Genomic DNA, 22,399 nt, shown 5'->3' with positions numbered 1-22,399 from the left:
CCAGTGCATTGTAGTCGGGGATTCACCGCTCACCTACGGGTGTGGATATCCTGTGTGATCTGATGAAATAATAGTGCATGGAATCTCTGGCCAGAGTATGAGATGTACGTTAGAGAAGGAGTTCTCAAATGATGCTACTATTATAGTTATCACATAATTATCGAATTAATATGCAACCCTCGATGAACCAATGGTTGTAGATTCGATCGGGATATATGAGATGAAGGGACCGTACTGTACGTTAATCATAATCAACTGGTTCTTGTAGGCGCTATAAGTGATACCTAGGGGATCATGGGGCGATGCTACTAGACGTTCTTACCATGATCCGATGGGTGCAATCAGAAATGAGTTCTGACATTCTTGATCAAGGTGTTGATGAAAAGAATGAGACTAACTAGGGTAAGCCCGAATAAAGGAATATGTCCCGAATCACAAAGAGTTGTGAACCCACGGCTAGCTGTATCCCTGAACCATAGAGGGTCACACAAGCACTGGATCGTTTGTTCCCGTTGAGAGAATAAATTCAAGGAGTTGAATTTATATTATGATGTAGTAAATTCAAGGAGTTGAATTTATGATAATTAAATTTTGAAAAAATAAATTCAAGGAGTTGAATTTATGAGTTAGTAAATTCAAGGAGTTGAATTTATGAAATTTGGAGAGAATAAATTCAAAGAGTTGAATTTATAAAATTTGATAATTTAATTTATTAAACTCAAATTTTGGGTTTATTGAATATTAAATTTTGGAAGTGATAAATTCAAAGAGTTGAATTTATAATTTAAATATTAAATTCAAATGTTGAATTTATAAGGGATTTAAATTAAATGTAATGGGTGTTATGTATAATGGACTTGTAGTAGTACAAGACCAACATACATATTATTAAGGTTCTTAATTGAACTTTAAAATATTAATTAATTAACTAGTTGGGCTAGAATAATTAATTGATTAAGCTCATTAAGTTTTTAATTTATTAATGTGTCCTAAGCATATATATATATATATATATATATATATATATATATATATATATATATATATATATATATATATATGTGTGTGTGTGTGTGTGTGTGTGTGTGTGTATTAAGCTTAAGGTTAATTATTAGTCATTTACAATTTTTGAAAAACCCTAGCCTCCATCCCCATGGTGATTTTCGAAAATCACTCCCTTCTCTCCCTCAATATTTCGGCCACTTCCTTTTGAAGGAAAACTTTGAGTCGTCTCTCGTTCTCAATCTCCAACGTAAAAACTTCTTCCATATTTTCTAGTGCAAATTGGAAGAGGAGTAGATCATCTAGTCGTGGACCTAATTAGAAGGAAAGAAAGGAGTCTCTTGAAGAAAGTTCGTAGGGATTCATCAAGAGCTAATCCGTTTATACCGGATTAGTTGGAGCCAAGTGATTTAATTCATTAAAGGTATATTACTAAACATCCTATGTATGTTTATTAATTAAAATCATACGAGCGCCCAAAGAAAAACATATTTTGATTGTCAAAATAAATAAAAAATTTAAAACTTCCGCTGCGTTTGGACGTGTAGAAAACCGGGATCCAACAATATATATATATACACAAAATAATAATAATCTCAGGAAATCATAGGATTGCAGTTTGTTTTTATTCTAAAAAATTACCAAAACTGTATATTTATCCTAAATATTATTAAGCTCTAATGTACCCATAAATATCTTAATTTATATGATGTAAACTATTTTATTTATTTTAATAATGTTAAAGCCTATCTTTATTTATTTCTAGTAGAAAAGAAATTTGGCGTATTTAGCGGTATATATAACTATTTGCTTATTAAATTTGGTTGGTGAGATGACTTAAGGGTAAATTAACTTTCAATCCCCAAACCAAACAAGTTTTGCTTTGAACTCTCTGGAGAGAGAAAAGTTTTTCAAAAATGCCAAAATTACCCTTATTCCTCATTTTATTTTAATTGATCCTCGCGCTTTCAAAATGGTATCAGAGCGAAAAGTTGATTTATTTCAAACACAAATTTTATTATTACTAGTAACTAATTGTATGAAAAGGATAATTTCGAAAAAAATTATGAATCCGAACTTAGGTTCGAGAAAAATGATTTACAAAGAATATTCCAATATTTTGGAATATAAACAAGTGCATCTAACTATTGTTAGATATCAGAAACAGAAAGGGAAGCTACTGCACCCTCAGGTAAAATTTCAGGTAAACTTATGATTCAAAATAATAAGTTTCTGGAGATAGTTCCAGATTCATCTAAGCTCTCTTTAGATCTTAGAGAAATTCATAAGACAGTACAAAATTATGTAAATATGGTATATTTTGTACCGCAACGAGTTGAGAAAATCCTTGAAACCTAGGAAGAAATTCTTGGAATGCTAAAGGATATTCAAACAAGAATTCAGAAACTGGAACAACAACCCAGTTCTAGTAGACGTACTTCAGGAGGTTGGTTACCACCATCCTTTGGTACTGAACCTTTGTTACATCAACAAGGGAAGGCCAGAGTGGTGTCAAAACCTTTGACTGAAGAGGAAAAGATGATCAATCTAATCAAGTTTGTCTCAGAAAAAAAAATTGATCTGATGACAACTTTAGAAAGGATTGGTTTAGAGGATCTACAAGAGCTTGCAGAATCTTTCGCAAATCTCAAAATGGTAGATCTAAAGATGAACACAGCAGTAGGTGAAACACCACCTACTATAACCTGGTCATCTTCTCAAGAATCATCAAGGGAAAGTGTAGAATCTCAGAATGTAAACATGAGAGAATCTCAATCTGATTTCCATACTGGTGGAGGATCACACCCAGTGGGGACAAAGGCAAGGAGAAATCAAATTCCTTTGCACCAAACACACTATGGGAAAACTATTTTGGATCCTATACATCCTTACGGGGTTATGCTTAACCTTGATGTATTAGACTTCAAAAACAGAGAAGATCTCATAGATGATTGGACATCTGCTATGAGAATTGCAGCAGGAACACTCGATCTCAACAAAGAAGGATTCATTAAACTTTTGGAAGTGAGTCTTATGGCATCAGTGAAAATTGCTTGGGACATGACTTCATTAGACATGAAGGAGTCAGTCTTAGCTGGTGAATCTCTTAGTGAGATCGCTGGAAAAATAGATACCCTACTTAAAGCACATTTTATAGGGGTAGACTATTTCAACAGTCAAGATACAGAGAAGAAGAAGAAATACACTCAAGCTCTGTATAGTCTTGAATTACATGACATATGTTTAGTAGATGAATACATTATGTTATTCACTAAATATAGATGGAATTCAGGAGTCGAAGAAGATATAGCTATGCAGCTTTTCTTCGCAAAAATGCCGAGTCCCTGGAGAGAAATTCTCATCAGGGAATACGTACCTGGAAATCCAGATACGTTGGCACGAAGAGGCTCTTTCCTTAAAGGAAAGTTGGCGGAATGGTGTCACATGGCAGCATTACAATTACAAACGCTTAAGGGGTATAAACAAAAGAACTCCTTTGTGTTGTAAGGAAAATGATCTTCCAACAATTATTGGAAGTAAACCACAGAAGCATAAGAGGAAAAGTTTTAGGACTCATCCTTATGCACGAAGTGGAAGAATTTCTTGGAAACCAAGAACTGTATGGTCTAGACAGAAAGCGAGATCTTATAAATCTGGACAGAGAAGCGGACCATCGAGGAGTAGGATATCATCCCAAGCATCGAGTACATCTCGAAGCACACGAAGAACACCTACGAAGAAAACTTTCTGAAGAGCTCATACTCGAGCCAATGAAAGTTTCAAGGATTGAAATTGCTGGACATGTGGAGCAAGATGTCATATCTCGACCAACTGTTCAGGAAATGAAAAAAGAGGTATTAAACGCTTTGATCCTACCTCGGATATGGAAGAAGCAGTTTACTACCAAGATCTTATTCAAGTATACCGGTTTGAGGATATTGCCTCAGATGAAAGTATATATGAAGAAGAAGAAGTCTTAAGTCAGGAAGAATCTGATGGAACAGAATCGGAATCTGACTGAAGACGAGGTGTTTCGATACGAAACACGTGATGATCTGTCTGGATTTTTCAGCCAGACTACAATATCTCATAACATAGTTCAAAGAATCATGAGAGAAAATCCGAGTCTACAGAGATATCAAGGTTTCTCTGCAGGATAGGTAGAAAAATTCTTATGAAGTCTTGGCCTAAGAAACAGAAAGCATCATCTAATCTATAAAGTTTCTAGAAGGGAAATGGCAATCCCGATGGAAGTTACAGGAAATAGAATGGAGATGCAGTTAATTCCTTCCGAAGAGATTAAGGAGGAATTACAAAAACTCAAGATAGAAGTAGCAAGGACCATGTCCTGGATTCATATCGGAGCAATCCAGATTATGATAAAGGCTACTTTCAAAGAAGGAATAGATTCACCTATTGATATTGCTATATGCGATAAAAGAATGGGGAATCTACAAGATTCAGTACTGGGAACAATCTCAGAAAACCTCTGTGCAGGAAAGATTGTAGGAGTAATCTATTCAAGGATAGCCTACAACCTGGCAGATCGAGATTTCAGCCGAGCCTTGACATTGCATCAGAACTTCAAGGAAAAAAGGTTGATGAAAGAAGGTAATAGACCATATTCTATTACCTATCAAATTTCATATGCTCTATCTAAACACATCATTCTGAATTGTTTATTAGAAACGAGTTTATTGAAATACCAGAGATATTCGGAAAAGTTGCTCAGACAATTTATCCAGAACGAGTTGAGTTTCCTTTAATACAGGAAACAAATATCCAAATACAAGACAAACCGATTCTACAAAGGAATCAAAGTCTTAGATTGGAATCAAGAAGACTAACTTTTCAAGGAGATAGAATTACGAGTTATAGGTGGGGGAAAACGCCTGTCATAGAAACCCAACAGGAGCCGAAAAGTTTTTCTACAATGGGAAAACTTATATGCCCAGAAGGGTAGAAAGAATTCGAAATAGTATTTGATATTACTAAGCAAAGGAATCAATTTCCTTGTAATTCAATATACTATTTGGAACAACCTATCATAGGAACTTACCAAGGACTGATTAATATCGGAGAATTGGAAGTTCACATTCAAGGAATTCCAGGGAAAGAATCAGATCGAATGATTCAAATACCCCTTGCACAAGTGTTAAGTTGGGGTCACCACCAGATGAGTCGGCTAAAACAAAAATTGAGACTCCTGATCCTTATCTTGAGTCTTCAAGTCAACCCTTCACCTCGGGGATTGAAGAAGGAGAGATCAACCTTAGGCCTCGTATTGACAAAGGCAAATCTAAGGTTGATACTAACGAAGCAAAAATTTCTCCATTTCAAGTTTATCAGCAAAATTGGAGAAATGAAAACAAGAATTGGAATCAACCCAGCTACTAACAGGGTTGATGTTTCAGGAAAATATCTAAGGGTATGGATGAAACCAAATTCATATCCAAAGGAGGTTAAAGCATGGTATGAATTCGGGCTCTTGCCTCAATTTATACTACATCACCCAGCTTTCCGGAAATCTCAGGTCTACCGAAGTGGATCCAAGAAGCTGTTCACGAGAATTGGGTGAATAATGATTATTTGTCCAGAGGAGATGTTTTGGAGCTATACTTATTTAGTGCAGCACCAGAACCAGCAGGAAGAGGCTCCCATGAAGCCTTTCATTTCAATAAGTTAAGGAGGCCAGATACAACTGTTCAAAAATTTATCAAGGACCCTCCGACAGAAGAAACACCCCTGGTTGCTTCAATTTCTGAAGATGATATATCTACACGTAAAGCATGGGGTTTATGGGTCTGTCTCACTGAGATGGACAAAGTTAAGTTCTCATTCAAATTCGATAATCATTCAGTGAACGGATCGTTCCTGTTAAATACCATGATCGGAAAAACCACAAGTTTTGCAGAAGATTTATTCGAGAAAAAAAGAAATATTTTGTGGAACAGCAAGCTGCCGGCTAGTGAAGAGACTCGCTGAAAATTCTGTAACATGGCACATATAGGAAGATGGTCAGAAAACATCTGTCTTGAATGCCAAAACAAGAAGGAACCTGAATTCGGTGAAGGATTCAAACCGAGATCTGATAGGAAACACTTTACCGACACAAGCACAAGTGGGGATGGACCACATTCACGTTTTCCTCGAGGACACCAAAAGCCAAAGATTCCTCGACAAAGTTAAAAGGAACATGTGAGCATCCCAACGAAATACAAAAGAAGGATCACCATGTGAAAAATCATGTTAGTGGAATTCAAGGACCACCAATAATAGGTGGAAAATGACAAAGGACATTAGATCCCTAATCTTTAAAGATAATGGGAATCTAATAAACAGACAAAAAACTGGACCCAAATAAATCTATAAATAAAGATCAAATGGGAACCAGTAACTCACACCAAACTTAAACCAAAAATTGGAAACAAAATGTATTTTTCATACCTCAGAGTTTCCAGGAAAAGGATTAAGTCAACAAGAAAAGAGCAGAAAAATTTCAAAGAATTTCAAAAGAAGCTCGAAGAAACAGGAAAAGAAATACAAGCTGATCTGATCCAGGTGCATATAAACTATTTATGCCGACAGATAAAACTTCAAGAAATGACTGTTTCTAGATTAATGATCTAGAAGAAGACAAATCAAGAAAGATGGAGGGACCATCTTAAGAGGACCACTCAACCACTACATGATCCATATGCAAGCTGTAAAGGCTTATTAAGATTTGGAGTCCGAGTTTCAAATCCGAAGAAGCCTTCTATAAATAAAGAAGTAATCTCTTCATTTTTTTTCAAAACATTTGTAATAATTTTCTTTCAAGTATATGTGTGTAGTGAGTTCAGCTACTATTAGTAGCTAACAAGTTTCTCTTCTTCTACAGGAGGTTACTATGTATTAATAAATGTTTTGTGTTTGAATAAAAGAGATATTTGCTCTTAGCCCCTCTCATGTATTATTTTCAAAATTTTATCTTTTACTGTACACTCTAAGGTAGGAAACGAATTAGAGTTGTGCCAAGTGCTGCTGAAGGAATCTACGTCGGTAACCATCGGTTGCGATCGTGTGGTTGGACTATGAGGAGCAGTTCGTAAAATACGGTGGATATAACCCAGGTGGTACTCCGGTCAAAAAAGTATAAGATTTAATTTATTTTACGGAAGCATGATGAGCATTAATTTAAAAAAATAAAAATCAATTATTTAAAAAAAGATTGAGGGGTATTTTGGGAAAGAAGGAGTGAAAGTAAAGTTGAAAGATTTTAGGGAGTGATTGGTAAGTTGCCCACGACTTAACAAGATTTAACGTTAGTTTTTATTAATTGTCAACTTTTAATTAAATCTAATATGTTTACACACAAATAAAAGGTGAAATGATCTCACGAATCAATTTTATAAGATTTTATTTAGATCGTTCTTAAAAAAACATATTAGTGAGTTCTTCGTGCAAGTTTTGAATACTATGTTTACAGATGTGATAATCCAAACCATGGGTTGAAACGGTCTAAGTGAGAGCGAAAAAAATTTTGATTTACGGACAAGGGACGATTCTCAAACCCAAGGGTATATAATTCTCAAGGGTATTTTATACATAATTTTTTTTTATGAAACTATCTAACGTAGGATATGGATCATTATATCAATCATATATGTACATAAAAAAATATTATTTTTTATACTAAAATATTATTTTTATTTGTAAATATGAATTAGATCAACTTATTTTACAAATATAAATATATGAGGCTGTTTCACATGAAACTTACTCTATTTTATGTATATTAGTACGGACCGACCCAGTTTATACAATTATATTTTTAACAAAATTGTCCTTCAATTAAAAAGGAAAGAAAAGAAATGATGAAATGAAAAAGGGCCAGACAATGCATCCAACCAATTTGGTCATCTACTACGACCTGCCTTACCAGTATTAGTACACTGTCACATGTGTTGCTTGTTTGACAATCCATTTTTCAAAAAAATATTCTTTCAATTAAAATTTCCAATAAGGTAAAATATAGAAATTGAGTTTCAAAAAAAATAAAAAATAAATAAAAAAGAAATGGAAAAAGAGTCATACCAACCGAATGGCGCCCTGGAATTTCCGAGATCGTGAGAGAAGCGCAAAAGCACTGATCTCTGTGCCCTGAAATTTTTTCAGGGATGAGGAGGAGGAGTCTAGAGGTAATGATTAACAAAAAAAAATTTGTGAGTTTTCTTGATGCTCTTAACCGAATGGTATCCTTTAAGGTTTAATTCATCTGATTGTGGGTTGAAGGTACACCCCTTTAATGAACAACATGTCCTTATTGATTGATATCCATAAATATATGATCATAGACAAATAAAAACATTTTGCATCAGATTTTTCTGAATATCATTGCACAATACACTCTATTTTTCTAATCATTGTTATTGAAAGTTATTGTGTTGTATTTGCAAGAGTAGTAGTTGTCGTATTTTGGGGAAAAATCGTCATAAACCGAAGCACATAGGTGGAGCATAATTCTACACGAACCAACTTCTAACCGTCCTAAAATATTTATGTGTGTCAAAGAAAACGGATGAGATGACTCCGCTTGGATATGAAGTCAATTCGATGCTCAAGTGAGTATAATATTTGAGACACGACTGTGAATAGCGTATGAAGAACAAATAAAATACGTATGAAAGATGTATCTTGATAATGGTTACGAGTTCTTTATCTATAGGTGGAGAATCTTGATTAATCAATCTAGAATTTTGTGATATATGATAATTAAATATATGCTTATCTATATTATAGTATATAATATATCTAAACTATAATTAGAGATTTGATAGGTTTTTTATAAATCATCAAAATATATTTTTGTTGCTCACAAATGTCACAGCATTAATTGCTCAAAATTTAGATAAAATATTTAAAAAATAAATATCAAGGCATGGAAATAGAGATGACAGCGTGCCTAACCGTGCTAGCTTCAGGATGTTCTACGACAATTAAATACATGGAACCTGTATGTTTTCAACAACGGCGGCGAATCTCCTTTGTGTTTCGCTTGTCCAGAAGAAACTAAAAGAACCCAATAGCACAGTTTGATTATTTGAGTAGGAGACAAGCACCCATGAGGTGATCACCAAGAGATGGACAAGAACGCATGAGATTTAGATATGTTGGGTCATTGATTTTAGTCACACACATTCACGACTTGCTTCATATAGTGCAATAATATCGGCGTGATTTGATGAAGTTGTTACGAGTGTTTGTTTTTGTGAAGACCAAGAAATTACAGTCCCTAAACGAGTAAATACATATCCGGTTTGGGAACATGTCTTGTATGGATCAGATAAGTACCCAAGATCAGCATAACCAGTTATATTTTATTGGTATATTTTGAATACAAAAGTCGCAAGTCTGTCGTTCCTCATAAATAACGGAATATATGTTTAATTCCGTTCCAGCGTTTCTTTGTTGATATGAGCTAAATCTTGCCAATAAATTTACAGCAAAAGATATATCAGGTCTTGCACAATTTGCAAGATACATAAGTCACCAATAGCACTTAGATATGGTACTTCTGGACCAAGAATAACTCATCATCTTCACATGGACAGAATGAATCTTTTTCTATGTTTAATGATAATGATTTGATTTATCCAATTAATTAAACTGTTAAGGACTTTTTTTGTATAATTTGACAAGTGAACAAATATTCAACATTTTTTTGTTCAATTTACAAACCCAGGCAATACTTTATTTTTCCAATGTCCTTCATTTCAATTCTTCCTTCAAGTACAACACAACTTCTTGAATTTCCTTATTCGTTCCAATGATGTTTAGATCATCAACATATACAACAATAATTACAACAATAATTACGCATCAGCAATAATTACAACATCCATAAGACGCATTTCTAAATTTTCAGATACTGTCAAACAATTAAATACCGAAACATAATAACATCCATAATGAGAGAATACGTTTTTTTCATAATCAATTTTCTGGTCTTTGAAAAAAAACCTTGTGCAACAAGTTGAGTTTTATATCTTACTCTTTCATTTCACTTTCGAATAAAAACCCTTTTGTGCCCAACAGGTTTTACACCTCCAGGTTTAAGGACTATAAGTCCAAAAACGTTACGTTTATTTAGCGAATCCAATTCAACTTGGATGACGTCTTTTCATTTTATCCAGTCATGTCGATTTTTATATTCACCAAAAGATTTTGGTTCATGATCTTTATTGTCATTTATGATGTCAAATGCCACATTGTAAGAAAATATCTCATCATTTTCTTTTATATCTTTTCGGTTTCATATTTTTTCAGTATTAATATAATTGATAGATATTTCACGATTGTCATCAGTTTATGGTTCTAACAGAATATTTTCATCATCATGTATTTTTGCCGGAATATCATTCTCTATTTTGTGATCATCTTGTTTCTCTGTTTTTCTTTTTCGAAGATTTTTATCTTTGGAACTTATTGGCCTTCTATGCTTTAATCGTTTTATGACATCACGAGTGTCTTCAATTTGTTTCTTTAGAATATCAATTTGAGCAAGGGCATTTACATCATGTGCATATTTATTAGTTACCTCTTTTATGTCTGCAAATGCATCTGTTACTTGATTTGTTATTCTTTGCAAGTGCACAGTTTGTTGTACATCTTTTTCACATTGTTTAGTTCTTGGATCCAGATGTAACAATGATGATGTATATCATGTAATTTTCGTTTTGATATGTTTATTTTCACCCCTTAAGATTGGGAAGATTTCCTCATTAAAATGACAATCAGCAAAACGTGCTATAAACATGTCGCATGTCTGAGGCTCAAGATATCGAATGATTAATGGCTATCATAACCACTATAAATTCCGATCTTTCTTTGAGGTTCTATTTTTGTTCGTTTAGGCGATGCAATAGGCACATATACCATATATCCAAAAATTCTCAGATGAAAAATATCGGGTTCTTTACCAAAGGCAATATGCAATGAGGAGTATTTATGATATGCACTTTGTGTGATGCGAATTAATATAACACCATGTAAAATTGCATATCCTCATATAGAAAGAGGGAGTTTTGTTTTCATAATCATTGGTCTAGCAATCAGTTTAGACGTTTAATCAATTATTCAGCTAATCCATTTTTTGTATGTACATGAGCAACATGGTGCTCAACAGTGATTCTCATTGAAATACAATAATCATTTAAAGCCTGAGAAGTAATTCACCAGCATTATCAAGTCCAATTTTCTTGATTGTATGATCGGAAAATTGATTCCACAATTTTATTATTTGAGCAAGTAATCTTGCAAATACCACATTCCAAGTTGATAATAAACATACATCTGACCATTTGCTAGATCCATCGATCAATACAATAAAATATCTAAATGGTCCATATGGTGGATGAATTGGCTCACAAATATCACCCTGAATACGTTCAAGAAACATGGATGATTCAGTTTGGATTTTAGCTAGTAATGGTCTTATAATAAGTTTTCCAAGAGAACATGTTTTGTATTGAAACTTATTATTTTGAAAGATCTTCTAGTCTTTCAGCGGATGACCATGTGTATTTTATATAATTCTTCGCATCATTGTTGAAATAGGATGTCATGATCGATCATGTCAATTGATTAATATTGAATAATTATCAACTAACATATTTGATTCAATTGGACTTATATGTGTATAATGCAATCCAGTAGGGAGCATTGTTAGTTTTTCAACTGCATATTTCTTTCCTCATTTATTTGTAGTAAGACGCATATATTTCTCATTTCCTTAATTTACCGAGTATCATGGAAATATATTTAATTAAAACTCAACAAATTTATGTGCGATTGTGGTGAATAAAAATCATCATTTATCAGAAATTTTGTACTATTAAGTAACAGGAAATGTGATTTACCACAACCTTTCATCAAATCTACAGGACCTGATATTGTATTCATCATTTTTTTTTCTGGTTTTAGTTCCAAGAAATATCTTTTATCTCGGAGAATATTGTGTGTTATACCACTATCAGGTATACAAATTTCCATGGGATTAGTTTCTTGTTTAGCTTTGTTCATATCAATTTTTATTTTGAACTTCAAAAATATATGCAATGAAAAATTACTGACAATACATATGTAATTTATTGAAAAATATAACCTTATCATAATTATACAATAAAACATTAGCATATGAGCACATAAAAATTAAATATTTTACATTTCTATTCCACCAATATATTGATCATTTTCAGAAAAATCATTCAGAAAATCTGCAGCATCAAAATTAGTTGAATCATTCAAACGGTCACTGTGTTCAATAAAGTTGGTCTCTTTTTTTCCCTTTATTGATTCTTTATAAAATTTACAAAGGTGCTCGTGGGCTTGACAAATACGAAAACAATGTCTTAAAGTGCCGCATCTAAAACAAGAACTTTCATATCGTTTTGAGTGATTTTCATTAACTCTCATGTTCACATGATGCCTTTTTAGTGGGTGATTTGTGACGTCCTTTTGAGATGAGTTATTGAAGTAACTATCTCGGTTGTTTTCAAAACCACGGCCGCAACCACGACCACTTCCATTACCACGACCTCGACCAAAACCTTATCTTTAACTTTGATTTTGGTTTCCAGGTTTAAATTCATTTTCACTTACAACATTTACTTCTGGAAATGTTGTTGATCCAGTAGGTCGGGAGTGATGATTTCTTATTAGCAGCTTGTTGTTCTTTCCACCACAAAAATATACGCGATAAGTTCAGAATATCTCGTAAATTCACGCACTCTATATTATTGTTGTAGAGTTATATTTGATGCGTGAAAAGTGGAAAATATTTTTCAAGCATTCCGATTCTGTAACCTTATGTCCACAGAATTTTGATTGTGAGATTATTTGATACATAGCCGAGTTGTAATCATTGACTTTCTTAAAATCTTGGAATCTTAATGTATTTCAATCATCACGGGCGGTCAGAAGTATAACTTCCGTTATATGTTCAAATCTTTCATTTGATCTTTTCCATAAAGTTATTAGATCTTTTTCAATGAAATATTCACATTTTAATCTTTCATCAAGATGTCGACGTAAAAATATCATAGCTTTTGTTTTTTCTTGTGATAATGACATACCATTTTCTTTAATGGTATCATTTAGACCCAATTACTCAAGAAGAATTTCTACATCGAGAGTTCATGACATATAATTTTTTTCCGTAATGTCGAGCGCAACAAATTCGAGATTTGCCAAATCTAACATGATAGTACTATAAAAATAATAATGTATTTTATCAGTTAAGTTCTAAATCTATTAATCTAACTATACAAAGTAACAGATAAATTATAAGTACAATCATTCTTAAAAATAAAGAAAAAAATTATGCGTATATTTTCCGATAAATACAAGACTAGTGAGTATAATAACCAAAATGATTAAACAAAATAACCTTGAAAGAACAATTTATGACATCGTTACAAAATCTTAAAAAAATAAATGCATGTATATGTAAATGTTATGGTAATTATATGATGCATTAATCATATTTAAATAGTTATATATATTGCATCACATTATTATAATGAGGTGTCAGTGACTCATTTTATATAATATTGTGACATTATACATATATATATATATATATATGTATATATTATATAACACAATAAAAATATATAAAAAGTGAAATAATCAAATCACGTTATTATAATAAGGTGTCATAGATTCCTTTTATATAATAACATGATATTATTCAAACATATATCTATATATATATATATATATATAGACACACACACACACAATAAATAAACAGTGACACAATAAAAATATACAAGCAGTGTAATAATATAATCACATCACGTTATTGTAATGAGGTGTTATAGACTCTTTTTATATAATAACATGATATTAAATATATATACAATAAATATAAATAAACAATAAATAAATATTTGTACTTTTGAATATTGTTATATTTTTCTTATGTTTTGGAGCTTGAAAAAATATGGTGAATCTTCAAATATCGTGCTGATAACGTGTTAAAAGTAAAAATTTACATAAAAAGTAAAAATCTCAATCTCATAAAATATATTAAACTACACACTTTACACTACAACAAAAACGCCAAACGACAACAGATAAAATCCGTTGTCGTAGGCCATTTAAAACTGTTGTAACTGAGGGTGTTGTTGAAAGTGTCTTCAACGACAACGGTTTTAAACCGTTGTCTTTTCTATCAACGACAACGGTTTTACAAGGGTTTTAAACCGTTGTCTTTTATACCAACAACAACGGTTTTGCAATGGGTTTAAACAGTCGTATTTTCTACCAACGACAACAGTTTCGCAACAGTTTTAAACCGTTGTTATTTAGCACTATTGACAATAGTTTTGCAACGGTTTTAACTGTTGTCATAATATATGTACGACAACAGTTTCGCCACTTTTGAGACCGTTGTTTTTTATAACAACGACAACAGTTTTGCAACGCGTAAAAACGTAGTGTTTTGTTGAATTTACAACAATTTAAGACCGTTGTCTTTATATTTTCTTCAATAGAATTCAAAACTGTTGTCTTTAATAATTTTTTTCATTAGGTAAAATTTTTGTATTAAATTTATTTTAATTTACAATATATATAATAATAATTAAACCAAAAATAACAATCGAAAACAAAATATTTACCACGTTAAATCCGTGACTATGTTATGTTCAAAATCCATAATCCAAAATATGCCAATGATAAACAAAAATTTTACAAATTTGAATTTAGTATTGCAATTGGCCTTGATACATGTTCGTTATCAACGTGGCAATATAGCAGTAGATCCCCACACATAGAAAGCCCATTAAAAACCCATGTAAGAGATGAGATTGCAAGCAAAACATGCACTGGAAACGCAGCTAACACAAATGGTGCATAGAGACGAAATAAAGTCATAACTAATATATACTGAGGAAAATAGAAATTTCGGCATGACCTCCCCATAAATAGGACATCCCAAAAATTTTCATCCAACACAAACAACATTTATATACTCGAAAGAAAGTCATAACATCAATTCACAAACGAATAACATTTATGTTCTAAGGAATCTATATATTGAAGTAAATCATATTTTTCAGGAACTTGATTGAAAGAAATAAAATTCATAAAACTCTGAGGCATTTGCTCAGTCTTCAGTTCCATTCTTATGATGAGAAAGTAGGCTGGCAAAATTCAAAACACAAATAATATATTATGTTTAATTTTGATGGAAATTAAACTGATGCACTAGTTATTTATATAGCCTAATTAAAGATGATAAAATTATATAACATTACAAATTTTTTTAAAAAAAAATTCTACGACAACGGTTTTTGTAAACCCATTGTCGTTAACCGTATAAAACCACTAAGAAAAGACAACGTTTTAAAAAACTGTTGTTGTAGCTTTGATAAAACAAGCTGAAAGAAGCCCAAAAAAAAAGTTTTTAAGAAACTGTTGTCTATGAGCGGATTTTTTGAGCCTACGACAACGGTTTTTCTTGAAACCGTTGTTAAAAGACAAAGCACAACGGTTTTTATAAAAAAACTGTTGTCTTTGATGTGTTGTTGAATTAAGATTTTCTCGTAGTGTTATAAAATTTACTCTACTCAATTGTGTTGTTTCACAGATTGAGAGACATATTTATAGAATTTCTTTAGAAATAATCCAAATATTTATATCATTACATACTTCATCTCACATTAATTTTCAATGTTTACAACTCTTATTTTCATCATTCAATAATTTCAATTCTTATTTTCAACAATATATATATATATATATATATATATATATATATATATATATATATATATATATACACACACACACACTAAGCTCGCGAATAGCTCGATCTTGATGCTCGAGCTCGGTTCTTTTGAAAATCACTAAGCTCGCGAATAACTCGATCTTGATTCGTTAATATCTCGTTTATAATGTTTAACGAGCATGGCTCGAGCTAGTATAGTTAAGCGAGCTCATTTTCGAGTTTGTTAAAAAAAAACCTCATTTCTGAGTTCGTTTTAGAGCCAGTCGAGTATTTTTAGCCAAAAATTCAACTAAGATATGAAAATTTGAAAGATATGATTCTCATTTTATAACATTTAAATCTCTTGAATTTAAGTAAAATAGCAATGTGGATAAAAAATACATGGCCCAAAAAACTAACTGAGCTCGAGCTCGCGAACAAGCTGGGAGAGCTTACGAGCCGAATATTCTTAAACTCAAACTGAACGAACGATCTCGAACAAGATTTTTATAACCTAACTCCAAACAACTAGCGAGTGATATGGTTCATTTACATCCTTAATTTTTATTCATGCAATATCCTCTGATTCCTCTCATACATGGTATAATCTGGATTAATACTTACTTAATACATTAATTAAGTCTATTAGATAATAACTGGTCACGATACGGACGAAATGATAATTGATAATTTTGATAAATTTAGAAAATAATATATTTCTTCCTGAAAACTTTATACAATATATCAATTATTAATATCATAAATTAATAATTTAATGAAGTTATTGAGTTAAAAATCATGTTTTCATTAAATATCAGCTCATAATTACCTTTAAAAAAAATTAAATAATTAAGTGATTTCTCTATTTTTTGCATGTAGAAGTTCTAGAATTTATTAATCCAATTGAAATAAAAAAAAAATCGAAATGTTGTCATGTGTCAATGCTTCGAGTGCTTTACTCCACGTCATAACACAAAGTTTTTATTTTTGGGAAGTCTCACGGGAGATCATCTCGTTAATTTATATATGTGAAATAAGTCCATGGTTATATTAAAAAAATTTCAATGTTTTTGGAATAAAATGTAATATTTTTCATTAATCGGATCGTGTGAGAATTTTATCTCATAACATTGATTCACAAGACGATCTAATAGGAATTTTTATGTTGTTTAACATGTTCACGAAAAAATGAACCAAAGCCAAACCAAACCAATGATTATGATTAATTTGTAGTGGATCGTAGTTTGGATTGGTTTAAAAATTAACCAAATCGAAAATTTTGTTTTGGTTCAAATTTCTAATTAATTTGAATTTTAGTTATATATATCATATCATTAGTATTATAAAATAAAATTGGTAAAAGATGTTATTTTTATATAAATTTTAGGATTTCCATTTTTTTTTTAAACTGAACTACTTCATTTCGAGAATATCTTTTGCGATGAAATTTTTAGTGTCATTATTATTCATTATCAGGTTAAATTATTTAAATATATATGTATGCATACTTATATTTAATCTATTTATAATAGTCTAGAAAAATTAAATTATATCAAAAAATCGCCAAAAAAAAGTTTTGAGTAAAATTAAATTAATCATCCAGAACCATGTCAAACGGAACCAAAATGAAACCTAGGTTTGGTTTTCAATTACTGATGGTTTGGTTTAATTTTTCAATTTTTCAAAACCAATGGTATTGGTTTAGTTCGAGTTTTTATCATAAATCGAATCGATCTAATTTTGATTACTCTTATGTTCACGTCTTAGGTTTTAAACCATTGCACACAACATTTAAAATCTTATTTGTGCATCTAAATAGATGTCTCACAACTTGGGCAAAAACTTGTATGAGACAGTCTCACGGGTCGTATTTGTGAGACGGATTTTTTTTGGGTCATCCATAAAAAAATTTACTTTTTATGCTAAGAGTATTACTTTTTATTGTGAATATGATTGTGAATATGAGTAGGGTTGAACCGTCTCACAGATTAAGTTTTGTGAGACGGTCTCACATGAGACCCACTCCACAACTTAATATTCAAACTAAACTTGTAAACATATTATATCAAAGGTAATATTGAGGGAGACTTTCTTTCAAATTCTCACCAGTATAGTTGTATTTGTTTTCAGTCCTGCTAGATAAAAAAAATTGCACATTTTTATTCACACAAAAAATATTTCTGCAGTCCCTAAGCCTACATGTGTTTTTTTCGATAAAATTCGATACAAAACATTGAAAATATTGAACTAATATATGTTATTTGAGTACCAATTGTTTTAAATGTTGTACAAAAGATAAATATTTGAGTCTAAAATTGAAACAATTATATTATATCATCATTTGTTACATTTGTTTGTATATTCAAATATCATATATTATTATCAGGTCTAAAAGAGTTGATTATGAAATATCATATATTAATGTCACAATTTTAATGTTTTGTACCGATTTTGATAATTTATTATACATATTTGGGTACTAAAAAATCATACATTGTTATGAGATCTGAAATATTTTGTACTCTAATATCATATATTAATACTATATTTTCTATATTCTATATCGATTTTTATCCAAGATAAAAGTGTCATCAATATCAATACTTGTTACACATGTTTGAATACTCAAAAATCATATATTAGTATCTGATTTGAAATATTTTGTGCTCAAATATCATATATTAGTACAAAATTTTCAATATTTTGTACCGAATTTTCTCCGAGAAAATAATTGAGAGATTCTAAAAGTTGTATCAAAACAATATTTTCTCCATTATGACTTGAGTGTAACATATCACAAAAACTCTTATAAGACCATCTCACAAGTCAATTTTGTGATATGAATCTTTTATCGACCCGACCCATAAAATGTATTATTTTTTATGTTAAAATATTATTTTTGATCCAAATATAAATCATTGATATCATCTCACGAAAAACCTACTCATTACATATAGTATTGACGATAACAAATTCAATTAGATTTATTTGGGCACTTGACAATCAATTTAGAATTTTATTAATTATTTTTTTAATCATGGTGGTAGATATAGAAGGCAAGCTAAAGGAATGAGTTGGAAAATAATTTCTATACATATTCTAATGATTACCAAAATTATAATAATCGTTCATGTAAAAGATCAAACAAGCCATTATTAGAAGCATTCCCGGTCTTGCACGAGGCTTTCCAGAGCTTTGCTTACAAGAAAAGAGAGATTCAAACGAAAACGAAAACTAAGCAAAGGAAACATAATCGATTCGGTTTCTCTAGCGCAACTAGTCTACCTACCACAGCCTCTAAACTCTGTTTTCCAACGCAGAACCAATCCAAGTGTGTGTGTGGCCTTCAACAAATTAATTTGGCATTCGTTTTCGCTGCTCTCGAAGTCGACGAGGAAGAAACCGAGTCATTTGGGGAGGAAGTAGACTTAGATTTCTTCCGTTTCTGCTGCTTCCTTACGCTAGAAAGTCCTGTCATTGCCTGCTCTTTAAAGGTCTCAACTTCTGATTGCTTCCGCGCGATTTCGCCAAAATCTGTTTAGACAATGATCACAAAGTTATAAGGGTAATCCCGTCGTTCCTCAGTTTTCGAAAAAGCTAAATGATCACAAACTTAAACGGAGTATGCTTCAAGCAACTAAGCAACTGATACCACCTAAACATCAAGTACTTATTATATCTGTTCCTACAAGGAGTTGCTTTAGTTTCTTATAATTGTGTCTTAAACCATATGGATCTCTTTTTTTTCATTCTTTTGTCGCATCAATTAGTGAACAACTTGGGACAAATGAGCCAATGTTTTCCTTTCTATTAACTGTTTGGCTCGTGGACAAAAGATAAGATGACAGAATGGTATAGACCGCAACTTGTACATTGTATCGTCTCTTGTTCACAAAATTCATTCTTGAATCTTATCCCGTTGGAAGTGAGGCCTGACGTTAATCTCTCCCAGAAATGAAAACAGGTGTTGGGTCATCCTTATTCAAGTAAAAGATGCAACCCGTGACAAACTTTATCTTTTACGAAACAGACATCGCACATGATATAGAAAACAAATGGCCGAATGTCCCCTCTCAATCTATGCACTAGTAAGCTCCACACGTGTAATTAAAGAGGAGGAAAGAAACCAAGAACCCACCCACAGAAGACCATGGAGAGAGGCCAGAACCAGATTTCCCAATCGAAGTTGCGGTGAAATCAGGCACTGTCCTAAATTCACTCATCTGCATCAATGAGAAAATAAAATTAAAGCAAGAAAGTTCATCGGGATTGTAGGAATAGAAACGAAATGCGATAGATAACATACCCAAGTGGGAGCATTCCCGGAGGAGCCATCCCACCCGATATGGGCCAAATGCTTGACATCCGTTGGATACCCAATCTCCATTTCACGCTCTTTAACAACTACAAGAATAAAGAAATATTCCACACTTGCTCGAAAAAATCAACACAAAACATCTCAATACACACACACACACACAGACACACACACATATATATATATAGAGTTGAAAAGGGGAGATTGGTACCAAAGATTTGAGAGAGTGTGTGTTTGAATCCTTTATAGATCCCCTTGATCCTGGTTCCCATTATGGAAAAGATGTACAGCTCCAATTCAACGACCCTTTTAAGAATTCGAAGCACGGTGTCGGAGAAAGCGCCGAGCAACTGGATAAAAAGCTATCAGTTCCTTTGCCTAAAACAGAATTCAATGGTAGTTATAATATCACTTCATAAAATTACAGTCTCGAGTCTGGAAAAGTTGAAAGAAAAAGAATTTCGGCATCAAAGCAAGCATGTGGCCAAGGGATTAGCTTTTGGATACCGACACTCCCAACTCACGAGCAAAGTATCAAAGCAAAAGGACAATGTGCATGAAACAGTTCATTTTGGATCAAAATATGCAATCAACAACTGTTACAGAAAAGAACATAGGCCGTCGATAATACACCTCGACAAAGTAGATTCAGTGTAGAATTTTCCTCTCATCTCCACCCAAGTAAAAATTCATGACCGGCCCGTATCTTCAAAAATAGAACACGCATGCAAACCGAATCTGAACAAAAATATCAAGAAAGTTTGTGGATTTTTAGAGATTTCAAGAAGCTAAAGGGGAAGAACTAGAAGCGGTGGCATTAACATTTAACAGTCGTGTGATTTGAGAGGTCTGTGGTTTTCAGACAGGGAGATAAGGAAGCAAGAACTGAACTACCAACACCACCTGCCACAGAAGGGTTGGTGGATTTGAAGGAAAGGGAGACAGTTAAGTAAAAATAATATTATTTTAAAAAAAACAAAAAACCATATTTATTTATCTATAGTCAAAAGTACAAAATATTCACAAATACAAGGAAACCTGTGAACAGTTGCTAGAATGTGAAATTCTGGTGCTTCTTGTTCGTCTCAGTCCACGACACCAATCATTGTAACAGTAACATGTATCCTAATTTCATTCTTTACTCTTTAATCATGGCCAACCATTTTCTTGCCCAAAGGCTAGAATCTTTTGTTGATGATATTGTGTCAAAGCAAGTGGATAACTTTATATATATATATATATATATATATATATATATATATATATATATAACAAGGCTTGATCCCATAACATTTCCTTGTAGAACAATTCCGAAACATTTACCTTAAATTTAATATTTTAAAATACCCTTTTCCTTTTTTAAAAAAAATAAATAAGATTCATTCAATCCCTTCCGAGAATAGGAAGGTTGTCACCACGTTTGGTTATGTATGTTTCTTGCACCTCAGCACTCATGAACGAATAAGGCAGCTAGCTGATGATCTCATTAACCGCAATTTTGATGTAGGTTGACCAATTTATTTATTTGATATTAGCTAACGATGGACGAAAGTTCTCGACAACCAAAACAAACATCTAATTTTTGATGTACTTTTTTGAAAAAATTTAAGTTTGGCCTTTTGTTTTTATATTATATGGGTTAATTTTAGATAATGTATTATTAAACAAAAACAATGAACGATTTAAAAAATTCTCTCATTTAATTGCAATTTAGTCATTTTACCTCATCCACTATTTCATCAAAGTTACTTTTAATACTATATTTTTATCAATTTTTGTGCGCCAACGTTAGAAAATGTCCAACATTGTAAAAAAAATATCACGAAAAAATAAAACAGAAATTTGATAACGTACAAAACTAAAATTGCAAATAGAGAATTTACAGAACCGAAATTGTGATTTATTTTTCTCATATAAAATTTCACAAATAACCGCTCTTTTCACCAAACTTCCTGCGGGCATCTGCGATTCACGACATAGCATATTTCCGATTCTTGATAATCAATCGTGATCCATGAACTAACCCAAAACTACTCCGAACTTTACTCTGCTAAATCCTAGTTCTACAAGGCTAAGTGTCGACCCTAGCTCCTCTGCGATGGCTAGAATCAACTAGTTCAACTGGTTCTTCGATTTATCTCTTCAAAGTTATAGAGATGCAGTGCCCAATTTATCATAAAACAATCAGTCACACATGAATGAATAAAAATTTGCCTTCTCGGGGATGTGACAAATCTTGGGTTTCTATGGAGTGATTCAAAAAATAGACCATTATTACTAAACTAGTTTTGGTTTTATTTTAGAAAGTGAATTTATATTTA

The 22,399-nt window shown here is 32.0% G+C and overlaps 1 protein-coding gene across 2 annotated transcripts; it reads right to left on the bottom strand.

The window, feature by feature from the left end:
• Positions 1-18,893: 18,893 nt before the first annotated feature.
• LOC140838809 (CRIB domain-containing protein RIC6-like) lies at positions 18,894-21,253 on the bottom strand. 2 transcript variants are annotated; one of them, XM_073205380.1, is made up of 5 exons: positions 21,117-21,253; positions 20,290-20,456; positions 20,067-20,164; positions 19,899-19,983; positions 18,894-19,294 (listed from the first exon to the last, which is right to left on the bottom strand). In XM_073205380.1, the coding sequence occupies exons 2-5, from the start codon at positions 20,348-20,350 to the stop codon at positions 19,107-19,109; spliced, it is 432 nt and encodes a 143-aa protein (XP_073061481.1). In that variant the 5' UTR covers positions 20,351-20,456; positions 21,117-21,253; the 3' UTR covers positions 18,894-19,106. The 2 variants fall into 2 exon arrangements, with proteins under 2 accessions (XP_073061481.1, XP_073061480.1); XM_073205379.1 differs by lacking the exon at positions 21,117-21,253 and adding an exon at positions 20,712-21,076.
• Between the last annotated feature and the right edge of the window lie 1,146 nt (positions 21,254-22,399).

This window comes from Primulina eburnea, chromosome 8 (genome assembly GCF_022965805.1).
Source record: "Primulina eburnea isolate SZY01 chromosome 8, ASM2296580v1, whole genome shotgun sequence".
NCBI lineage: Eukaryota > Viridiplantae > Streptophyta > Magnoliopsida > Lamiales > Gesneriaceae > Primulina > Primulina eburnea.
This window is presented reverse-complemented; position numbering and strand designations above follow the sequence as displayed.